We start from the raw sequence: 12,707 nt of genomic DNA, 5'->3' as shown, positions 1-12,707 counted from the left end.
CAGAAAGAAAAAATCAGCTTCATTCTCCTGATTGTTGGATCACTCAAGCTCTAGAGACAGTCTTTGGAAAATATGGACCCCTTTTCAGACAGAAATTAGGAAAAAAAGGATACCCTTTTTCAGACAGACAGGGTAAAATAACGTATCCTTTTTCAGACAGACGTGGTGAACTAGGACCCCTTTTGGCTGCACATATACATAAAGCACTTCAATGCGAGTACCCCCACCCCGGGTGAAAAGGTTTATGTTCAGTGAAGTCCTTTGAAACATAATACCTCATTTATCAGTCTCTGTATTCTGTAGTTTAATATAATACACACGTTTTTTTTTTGTGTTTGCTTATTATTCTAGTATGATATACCTATTAGCATTTGTATGTACATCAATGTTTATTCTTGAGTGTGATTTTTGTGCAATTTACACTGGTGTATTGTAGAATTGATAACTCACATTCGTGACTATTCATGTATACGCTGAGCTTCATAGACTTAATATGAAGTTTACCCACATAACCAACTTCAGGAAAGTTTACTAGTATTTGAAAAGTTAACAATCATAAAGTTTGTATTATTATTCCTATTATTTTATTGTATTTATGTTTTTATATGCAATTGGTACGGTAATGCTAATAATACTGTATTAAGATTTATAGAGTAAACATCAGACAATATTCATTTTGTTTTGTAAAACATAATCAGCATTGGATTACAATATTGTGATTTATAATAAAGCCAAATTAATCACATCTTTGTCTGTATTTAACATCAAATCAACAAACTCATCAATCACTCCTTTAATCTCTTCTCTATCAACCATTTTCTCAGGTGCCATCTTGTAAATATCCTTCTCAAATTCAAATGCCATTCTCTCATTTTCTATTTCCAGCGGTTTCCTAGCAACCTCCTCCACCATATTCCTGTCCCAATTGCTCTTTCCCGCAATGCTACTTTCCACCATGGTTTGAGTTTTCTTCAACACAGTTTGATATATGTTTGATGTTTTGTGAAGTTCATTACCAATACTTTCAAGAACCATCTTGATGGTCTTGTTCATTTCATTTGGCGTCTTGTCAATTCTGACATCTTGGGGTAACTTTTCATAAAGTACATGTATTAACATAAGCAACTGCTTAACATCACTATGAACAAAATTAGAAAAAAAGTCAGCATCAAAAGTATTTAACCAACATATTGGTTATGGTTATATCTAAATATGGATAAATACTAGCAGTCAAATTGAATTGCCATGTACCTAAATCCATACACAGAGGATAACACTCAAATACTAGCAGTCAAATTGAATTGCCATGTACCTAAATCCATACACAGAGGATAATACTCAAATACTAGCAGTCAAATTGAATTGCCATGTACCTAAATCCATACACAGAGGATAACACTCAAATACTAGCAGTCAAATTGAATTGTCATGTACCTAAATCCATACACAGAGGATAACACTCAAATACTAGCAGTCAAATTGAATTGCCATGTACCTAAATCCATACACAGAGGATAACACTCAAATACTAGCAGTCAAATTGAATTGCCATGTACCTAAATCCATACACAGAGGATAACACTCAAATACTAGCAGTCAAATTGAATTGCCATGTACCTAAATCCATACACAGAGGATAACACTCAAATACTAGCAGTCAAATTGAATTGTCATGTACCTAAATCCATACACAGAGGATAACACTCAAATACTAGCAGTCAAATTGAATTGTCATGTACCTAAATCCATACACAGAGGATAACACTCAAATACTAGCAGTCAAATTGAATTGCCATGTACCTAAATCCATACACAGAGGATAACACTCAAATACTAGCAGTCAAATTGAATTGCCATGTACCTAAATCCATACACAGAGGATAATACTCAAATACTAGCAGTCAAATTGAATTGCCATGTACCTAAATCCATACACAGAGGATAACACTCAAATACTAGCAGTCAAATTGAATTGTCATGTACCTAAATCCATACACAGAGGATAACACTCAAATACTAGCAGTCAAATTGAATTGCCATGTACCTAAATCCATACACAGAGGATAACACTCAAATACTAGCAGTCAAATTGAATTGCCATGTACCTAAATCCATACACAGAGGATAACACTCAAATACTAGCAGTCAAATTGAATTGCCATGTACCTAAATCCATACACAGAGGATAACACTCAAATACTAGCAGTCAAATTGAATTGCCATGTACCTAAATCCATACACAGAGGATAACACTCAAATACTAGCAGTCAAATTGAATTGCCATGTACCTAAATCCATACACAGAGGATAACACTCAAATACTAGCAGTAAAATTGAATTGTCATGTACCTAAATCCATACACAGAGGATAACACTCAAATACTAGCAGTCAAATTGAATTGTCATGTACCTAAATCCATACACAGAGGATAACACTCAAATACTAGCAGTCAAATTGAATTGCCATGTACCTAAATCCATACACAGAGGATAACACTCAAATACTAGCAGTCAAATTGAATTGTCATGTACCTAAATCCATACACAGAGGATAACACTCAAATACTAGCAGTCAAATTGAATTGCCATGTACCTAAATCCATACACAGAGGATAACACTCAAATACTAGCAGTCAAATTGAATTGCCATGTACCTAAATCCATACACAGAGGATAACACTCAAATACTAGCAGTCAAATTGAATTGTCATGTACCTAAATCCATACACAGAGGATAACACTCAAATACTAGCAGTCAAATTGAATTGTCATGTACCTAAATCCATACACAGAGGATAACACTCAAATACTAGCAGTCAAATTGAATTGCCATGTACCTAAATCCATACACAGAGGATAACACTCAAATACTAGCAGTCAAATTGAATTGCCATGTACCTAAATCCATACACAGAGGATAACACTCAAATACTAGCAGTCAAATTGAATTGCCATGTACCTAAATCCATACACAGAGGATAACACTCAAATACTAGCAGTCAAATTGAATTGTCATGTACCTAAATCCATACACAGAGGATAACACTCAAATACTAGCAGTCAAATTGAATTGCCATGTACCTAAATCCATACACAGAGGATAACACTCAAATACTAGCAGTCAAATTGAATTGCCATGTACCTAAATCCATACACAGAGGATAACACTCAAATACTAGCAGTCAAATTGAATTGCCATGTACCTAAATCCATACACAGAGGATAACACTCAAATACTAGCAGTCAAATTGAATTGCCATGTACCTAAATCCATACACAGAGGATAACACTCAAATACTAGCAGTCAAATTGAATTGCCATGTACCTAAATCCATACACAGAGGATAACACTACATGTACACAAACAGGTAATTTACAAGACACAGCCTGTATCAGACAACAATAAAACTGAAACCAGTCAGCAATTTTCCAGTTTTGGAATGGCGAAAATGCTCTATTTTGAAGAGCTGGTCCCCAGTCAGCCATTTTGAATTGAATCTGACATGAATCGAATCAAAGTAACATGGCACGAACAATTCAAGACATAATTATGTAAGTTATAAATGTATAATGAGGTCAATAGATTTGACTATTGACTGGTAGTCAATATTCTATGATCATCTTGCCATGTATTCAAAGTAATCAGAATCACACCTATTAGTCTTTGCTTGGTTACACATAGCAACATGTCAAAACAATGTACCCCGGTAATTTCTTACCTTGTACCCACATTCACAGTTATACCATGAGTCTCTAGTCCAGCCAGGTTTATTATTACTCCAGTCAGAGCCCCATTACGGCTGATGTACCAATCATCTTCAGGGAGTTGGTCAAATCCCATAATGCTTTGCAGTATATGGGGTATAACCATCAGGTTTGTATACTTTGAAGACAGTGTCAGATCTGTGATGCAGTGAGCAGCTCCCATAGCCAACAATTGGTGCAATGAACTTTGGGTTTTTTTGTCTAAAAAACAAATTTACATATATATATGAAATATGTTAATTTCAACCAAAATTTTCAATGTTATTTAATGCGAGACCAATAAATGAGACAAAATAGTAAATCCACATTAAAAAAAATCTACAACTCAAACTATATAGCAGTGTTTTAATGAACACTCATGCAATGAATGTTGGGTGCATGTTGTGCATAACATACAAACACTTGTTTCTAAAATCAGATTGGACTGCAGGACCAAGTTATTTATGAAGTCACAGTTAAATCACTGTAATTCTTCCATTAGTTGCACCCTTCTACCAATTGCAACCAAACTATCTTAATGTTACTTCTTGATTTGCATTGTTCTTCTTTGTTCCATTGTAGTCTTTTAAAACATTCAATTTTAATGTTTTAGTACATCTCAATATTTTGCCAATCCTGTTCACAGTAGAAATGTATTTGCAAAAGCTTAGAAAGTTCATAGAAAATATTGAAGTATTCATCGTATTTGTTTATTAAATGACCAAAGTAGTTGTACACAGCACACATGTAAAAGGCATTGTTTGTTTACGCCGTGTTAAACAATGAATATTGTGCTAAAGGCCTATCTAGATTTACGAATATGACTCTGACGCTAAAGTTCTGACTCAATATGTTTGTTTATCACTTTGACTCTCACCTGAAATGAACTGAACGACATCATATTTACCAAAAGCAACGTCAGCCGCAGTTAACAATGCCATTCCAATACAGAGACTTTTCTGTAAATTACTTTCGCATTGCTTTACACCTTTCATCCCAGACTTCTCTCGCCACTGAAGTACCAACGAACATTGGCAAACCCCTTTGTCAGAAAAGTGAGGCAGTGTTGTCACAGCAATCACATCCAGTTGGCTACCGGGTTGTAAAGTGGCTTTGTGACACTTGTCAGGTGCATTTTTATGTTTTTTTCTAGGAGGAGGATTACCCTGTCTCTTAGAATAGAAATCACAGTTGTGGTCAAATTTTGTTATCAATGGTAACTTGCAGGTTGACGTACTGACAACATTATCGCTCATCACGCCGGTGATAGGAACCAGTGACAAACACAAATTACAAATACTCCTGTGTAAGAAATTAATATCATACAAAGTATTATATGCCAAAATTACTAAAATACTAATATTAATATATCATGGTATATGTTAAAATACCATGTTAGGTGTTGAATATTGCATGCAATGTACCAATGTACTACCATATGTTATGTATCAGTACACCATGTTATGTGCCAAAACAGGTTAGAATGATACAATTGATGCATTTTTGTCAGTATTTGTGAGTGTCCTAAAATGTTTTTAATTTTTAATAGGTCACAATAGTTGTACCAAAAATACACATAGTAGCCAGTGTTTCCTACCATGTCATGCAAACCATCATCAGTTGTCTGTATGCAAGACATACAGGTACACTGAATAAAACTGGCACATCAGTCAGAGTTCTCCCCATGTAGGGGCTCCTTGCGATACATTGTTGGATAAATAATAGAGTAAAATTTGCATAAAAATAAACATAACCTATTTTATTGTTGTGTAACACATCTCCCTGCCTTTAACTCATTTGATGTGAAAAAAAGTTGAAAACTAGACTTACTGATTTTTTTTGTTTTCAACTTTCACACCAATAACCCATTTTCCATTCACAGTGTATTGCCATGCCCTGCTCGTTTCTACTTCATCTTGTGACACAGAATAAGACATTTGACATCTGACCTTTGATTTTGCATACTGGTATGGTTCTGTTTCTTGTTGCTCACACCCATCATAAAGACAAACAAGACAAGGCTGTGAATATAAAGACAAACAAGACAAGGCTGTGAATATAAAGACAAACAAGACAAGGCTGTGAATATAAAGACAAACAAGACAAGGCTGTGAATATAAAGACAAACAAGACAAGGATGTGAATATAAAGACAAACAAGACAAGGCTGTGAATATAAAGACAAACAAAACAAGGCTGTGAATATAAAGACAAACAAGACAAGGCTGTGAATATAAAGACAAACAAGACAAGGCTGTGAATATAAAGACAAACAAGACAAGGCTGTGAATATAAAGACAAACAAGACAAGGCTGTGAATATAAAGACAAACAAGACAAGGATGTGAATATAAAGACAAACAAGACAAGGATGTGAATATAAAGACAAACAAGACAAGGCTGTGAATATAAAGACAAACAAGACAAGGATGTGAATATAAAGACAAACAAGACAAGGCTGTGAATATAAAGACAAACAAGACAAGGCTGTGAATATAAAGACAAACAAGACAAGGCTGAGAATATAAAAAAAAAGCTTAGAAAGAACCCCCATAAAGGCATTTTTAAAATTAATTCAAAATTAAGTTTAAAATTAGCCTTTCAAACAAGAAGCCTGGTGACTAATAATTTGAGATGCACAACATGAAAACAATGTGATTCATAGTATTAAAGTTTATAATATTTGCAGAAAATAATTTTGATTGTACATCTGTGGTTTTCAGTCTAATTTATACCAGAGTACCTTTATCACAAATTAAATTTTAAATCCAATTTTTTGAGATATCAGAAATTGGCTAATAGAAATTAGATATGCATGGTTTGCTACATTAAACTAATCACATATGTGGAGAATGCACCATGGCATTTATGTACCGAATTTCATTGAAATGTTATGAATATATATATTATGCAATAGTTTGCTCAAAATTGTAATCCAAAACTCATCGGGTCTGTAGCATTGTCTCTCGACACTCGAATACCTAGTCTTATTGAAAGGCAATGATTATTTTTAGATATAGGTTGAAAAATGGTTAATTATTAAGCAAATTAGATAATATTATTATGTACAGATTTTAACATAAAACTAAACAAATCTGCACAATCGCACATAACATTTATGTACCACGTTTCATTGAAATGTGATGATTAGTAATTTTATGAAATATTATGCAAATTAGGTAATCATTATGCATGGACTTCAACCCCAAAATAATCAGGCCTGTGCATTGTCCCAGAGCATGCAATTTGGTGCAAATATTTTTACAATTGAGGTGCCAGTTTTCATTCATGTACAATTCACTGAGGTACTTATTTAATTCAAGGACGGGTGTCGATAAACACAGTATTCAAACATGTATGTCATGTGTCATCTATATTATCATATGTGTTTTGATTGAGCATTGATCTTTGAATGTTTGCTCCACTAAATATGGCAATTGTACATTGAGATGTCTGTTATTTCTTTGTAAATTCCCAAAATACTACTAATGAGCTCACACAACACTGGTTAATTTTTTCAATGGACACACCTCCATGTTTTAGTATGAAGAATGTATAATTCTGAGTCGTTTTAACAATTAAACTGTAAACCAAATATATTTTTTCCGCTAACAAAATTTTGATAAATTCACTGTGATTCATTTTAAGACCCTCAGTGAAATTGTTCACTGCTGCAATAGTTCAGAATTCCCTGTTTATTTCTAATGAAATAAAAACGGTTTACACTACATACCTTATCCTGTACACCATTCCCTTCTTTTCCTGAGGCCATAGAATACAATGATTTGCAACTTTGTCTCAAAACATCAAACTTTGTGTCATACAGAGTCTCTGCATCTCGTAGTGAAGCAAGGCTTACCTTGAATATAAACACACAACTCCAATGTTACAATTTATGTACATAATACTATGACAGGGATATTAAACAAGCAGCCATGCACATTTCAATTAAGAACTGAAGATATCATTAGAAAATGAACAATATGTATAGTATCAAAGCAACAGGACTTGCTGTTTTCAACAAGAATTCAAAAATATCACTTTTCACCAAAAATGACAAAAATATTCACCAAACTTAGAGAATTGAAGATATCACCATGAAATAAACAAATCTAAGAGAGGTCTACATATACATCAAAGCACTCAGGCTTGTAGTTTTCAAAAAGAAATGTCGAAAAAGTAAAACATTGACACGGACGACGACAGACAATCACTCATATGATAAGCTCCATTGTCAGCGGAGCTAAGAACTTGATATGTTGTATAACGCTAGTATACGCTAGTATAGTGTGACAATGTACACTGTGACAAATTTCATGCATATTTAATAAATATGGAATAATGGAATAATGATTATGTCAACAATCATTATCATTAGTTAAAAATGGTATATACCTGCAACCTTGATTCTAGAGCTATGACTGCCTTAGACAGACTTGAAGAATCACCTTCATTGCATGTAGCGTAATCACCAAGATTTGCCTGAGATAAGATATCGAGTGAAAACAATTGTGAGATTTATAAAATTAAACTTCTGTTTTTTTTCTTTTAAATTTGATAACTCATGTTGACTAAATTGCTAATAAATCGATATCAAAGAGCACACGTTTTCATAGATGTATCATATATGAAATCACAAAAATATATTTACAATGATGTACTAAAAAATGCTTTACAGAAGTCACAGACAGTAGTAAACAGCCATTAGAGTTTATGGCATTGCTGTAATCTCAGGACGCATAAATTTGAATTATGTTGGACACAATTACAAACTATATGCCAGGTTTATAAAGCTCTGTAAGAGAAATTAGAGTTAGTGTTGTGAGATGGTAAGGCATATGAAGGTAAAGGTCTTGGTTACGTTTCATCAAAAATCAATTTTCGTGGTCATATTTAAATTGGTGATATATATAAACTCTGCACCGCTGTTCTGCACATAATGTTCAGTTTAATTTGGATTGAAGGAATTGGACCATATAGAAGTATATTATCTACTTCAAGAACTTACGTCATCAGAGATATCCGTCTGCAGATCAGTCAAGGTGTATCCTATCAGAGATTCTTCTCTATGCAATAGTAATATCTGATCACAGCCACACTGGAGGAAATCATCAACAAACACATCACACACTGTTTCCCATGATTTCATAATCTGTGGGAAAAATCTGAGGTCAGCCATGCTAGAGATGTCTGATTTCAACAACAGAATTTACAGTAAAAAACTGTATAAACTAAACAAGCCTTAGGTTCCAACTGGTCACAGCATGTGAAATTTAAGACTTTTTCATGAATTTTCAAACCATAATCCTTGAAATTCATGATCTATTCTTTAATTTTACACATTTGGATAAAGAAGTCCACACTCAAAAATATCAAGCTCTGTTCATAAGTTGGCATATTGCATGTCACGAACATAAAAATGAAACATTTTAAGAAACCCTGGAAAAACTGAGTTGAGTTCACAGGGATTTTAATACACACTGTGTACTAGTAGGCAATTCTTTAGGGACTTTTTAATTAGGTGGACATTTATTTCAACTACTGTACTTTGTTTAAAATTTAATTCAGAAATCTGAATCTAATCTCAATCAATATTTCAGATATAGCATACAACTAATTGAGATAGAAACCAGAATTTGTATACACATTGTAGTCTAACAAGATTAATAATTGTGTATTTTATTGAAATTTTTATGACAAACATGAAATAATTCATTTAGTTTATATTATTTTCACATAAATAAATAAATAATATCTTTAATTATTCACTAATATGACATACCAAGAAGTTTTCCATGAGTACTGCACATGCTTGACCTCTGTTGACAGACCTGACAATAATAACGTCATTTCCTCCTGTTACTGTGGCAACCGAAATGTTGCCGAGATCAGAAAATCCAAGACCACAACATTTAGTAATTTTTCCATCTCTAAACTCCAGTAACTGTCCTTGAGACGTTCCAACAAAAATCAGATTATTTCCTTTTTCATCCATTTTATGATTGCCACCAGATTTTGAAGAAACAGGCAAACGAATAGGGCCGCTGACGTAAACGCAAGTCACAATATTTGCATATGCATGAGGAATAAACAAGTCACTCTCAAGATGCATGTCTGAATCTCCTTGACCTCGCTGACCCTTTGGGTCAAAAGCCACCAGCACACATTCATTATCCCAAAACTTGCTGTTGGCGGCGTCATCCTGAATAGTCCGCCTTGTTCCCATGGCAACTACATAGTTCTCAACCATTTTCAAATGCAAGAGAGTATGGATACCAATCAATGATGGCGCTTTCTGCACATCCATCCATTCATCAATGCCATATAAGGACGTGTAATACCAATCATGTCCTTTTCTCCAACACGCAAGTGGCCCATCACAAAGACACACACAATCAACCATCTCAAGGTCATAGGAAGTCCTAAACTTGCCAACAGCTAAAAATTCCTTTTTTTCATGAGACAAAAACACAAAATAATTTACGAAGTTTTTATTTTTTTTGGCTCGGCTAACCAGTATACATGGTAAATGAAGTCCAGTTCGTCTTTCTGCAACACATTTTGCAGTTACCATGTGTAGTTTAAAATTCCTTGGTGCCCATACAATCCTGTTGTCACTGTTTTCAGTGAATGCTCTACTACCTTCATCTAAATGATAGAATTCGGCCTCTAATCCACCTTGCTTACGTGATGTAAGTTTAATCACGCTATTATCATGAGAAATAAATTGTGACTTTGGTCTTTCTGTTATTGCCGCACAAGCCATAACAAACTAAGAAGCATAACCTACTGAAAAAAAAAAATAAAAAAAAAGGATCAATAAAATTGTTATCAATTATATCTAATATTTTGTGGTCAAATTCACTAAATGTAATACATTTTCCGGTAATCCTACCTACTTGTATTTTGTGGAGATGCAACGTAGTGATAACCACCCTGGATAACTACTTCATATAGTATTAATTTCTGGGAGTAATATACTAGTAGTAATTTCTAATATGATACCTACAATGTTAGTAGTAAACATGTTTACGCCTGGATGATAATGGTTTGTATTGGGGGGGGGGGGGGTAATTGCGAAAATAATGGTGATCATGAATTGAAATAAGTTGGAGCAGGAGATTATGTGAAGATTGTGTGGAGATTATGTGGCAGGCTTAGTGAATAGTGAATAAAATTAATACCGTCATGGGTTCGGGACCAAGTTAATTTTGCAAGTATGTCATCATGCATTTCATTTTTAGCAAGTTCAGTGTACATACTTTTAATTTGTCAGACACTGTGCTTATGATATTGTCATCATTGGCATCTACATCAAGTAGATTGAAAATGTTTTTAACGCCGGTGACCCAATTTTGGGTATTCTGACTATCTAAATGGTTTCCATGACTGAATGCTTCTGCCACCAGTGTGTTATGGGGCATTTTATTTATTTTAAGCCAATATTTTAGCATTTGCTTTATGCTAGAGAGAATCAGAGGGTATCTGCCCAATTCTAGCATGCATGCCAAGTTTGTTGCTTTGCAGTTTACCTTAAATAGGAATTTACAAAACTTCACATGAAGTTTCTCCATTGGAGAAGAGGTGTCTAACATAAATTTCTTTGAATTGATGAAGTTGGATGTCCATATCTCACTGCAATACAAAAGAATGGGTTTGATGATTGAATCAAACATTTTCAAATATATTTTTATAGGGAAATTGTTTTCAGAAATCAGTAATTGTTTAATTTTGAAACTTGATTTCATAGCCCTGTTTTTTAAATCTATTTGTGCCATGTCAAGTTTTCCAGTTGAATGTAGTTTAATTCCAAGATAAGCATAATTTGATACTATTTCTAGTTTCTGGTTTTTTACATGAAATTTAATTTTTTTAAATAGTTTGCCAGATTTATTGAATATGATTACTTTTGATTTTGTTATATTTATCTCTAATTTCCATTTATGGCAGTATGTAGATAGTGCATTTAAAGCATTCTGTAGGCCCTGTTTTGTCTGTGAGAGAATTAATAAATCATCAGCATAGAGTAGGCATGAAAGGTGATTGTTTAGTAAGGTAGGTGGGTCATTGTCAGATGAGTCTATATGATGTTTGATGTCATTTATGTAGAGGTTGAATAGTAATGGACTTAGTCCGTCGCCTTGTCTTATACCTCTTTTTACAGGGAATTTCTTGGTTGTTCCATGTTTTAATTTAACACAACCCACTGAGTTTAGATAAATGGATTTTATTATTTTATAGAATTTTCCTGAAATGTCATGTTTTCTGAGTTTGTACAGTAAGCCAAGATGCCAGATGGAATCGAAGGCTTTCCTGAAATCAATAAAACATGCAAATAGGTTTTTCCCATTCGTCAGATATTTTGTCAATAATTGTTTTAGTACAAATATGTGATCTCTAGTGCTGAATTTTGGCATAAAACCAATTTGTTCCTTGACTAACGTGTTATTATCTTTCATATGACTTATTAGTCTATTTTTTAAAATTGCAGTGAAAAGCTTGCTTAATGTATTAATTAAAGTTATTCCCCTGTAGTTTCCGGGGTCACATTTATCTCCTTTTTTAAATATGGGTGTTATTATACCTAGATTCCAGCAATCTGGAAAATGGCCAGTAGTTAGAATTAAATTGAATAGCTTTTGTAATGGACTGATTAGTATGTGTCTGCCTGCCTTTATCATTTCATTAATCTACACCTGGAGACTTACCATTTTTTAGGCTATTTATAGCTGTGTGAATTTCAAGCTGGGATATACTTTGATCACAGACCTCGTCACATTATTAGAAAGCAAGTCGATCTAACCACGTAAAATGATAACACGAAGGAAATCAAACATCACCGTTTTACGTTACCTGAAAATGTAAAAATCGGACTAGCTTATTTTCATCCAGGCTTATATTACTTATCATCTTTGGAAACAATGAAATTTCCCGCGACTCTCATGCTGGAAGTCGTGACCTCAAA

The 12,707-nt window shown here is 33.7% G+C and overlaps 1 protein-coding gene across 1 annotated transcript; it reads right to left on the bottom strand.

Moving 5' to 3' along the window:
* Positions 1 to 370: 370 nt before the first annotated feature.
* On the bottom strand, positions 371 to 12,703 carry LOC144357825 (Fanconi anemia group B protein-like). Its single transcript, XM_078011852.2, has 9 exons — positions 12,596 to 12,703; positions 9,525 to 10,531; positions 8,751 to 8,894; positions 8,138 to 8,224; positions 7,476 to 7,601; positions 5,575 to 5,765; positions 4,622 to 5,046; positions 3,720 to 3,966; positions 371 to 1,138 (listed from the first exon to the last, which is right to left on the bottom strand). Exons 2-9 carry the CDS (start codon positions 10,506 to 10,508, stop codon positions 721 to 723), a joined length of 2,622 nt encoding a protein of 873 aa, XP_077867978.2. The 5' UTR covers positions 10,509 to 10,531; positions 12,596 to 12,703; the 3' UTR covers positions 371 to 720.
* Between the last annotated feature and the right edge of the window lie 4 nt (positions 12,704 to 12,707).

The sequence above is a fragment of the Saccoglossus kowalevskii genome, chromosome 4 (assembly GCF_978046115.1).
Source record: "Saccoglossus kowalevskii chromosome 4, keSacKowa6.1, whole genome shotgun sequence".
Lineage (NCBI taxonomy): Eukaryota > Metazoa > Hemichordata > Enteropneusta > Harrimaniidae > Saccoglossus > Saccoglossus kowalevskii.
This window is presented reverse-complemented; position numbering and strand designations above follow the sequence as displayed.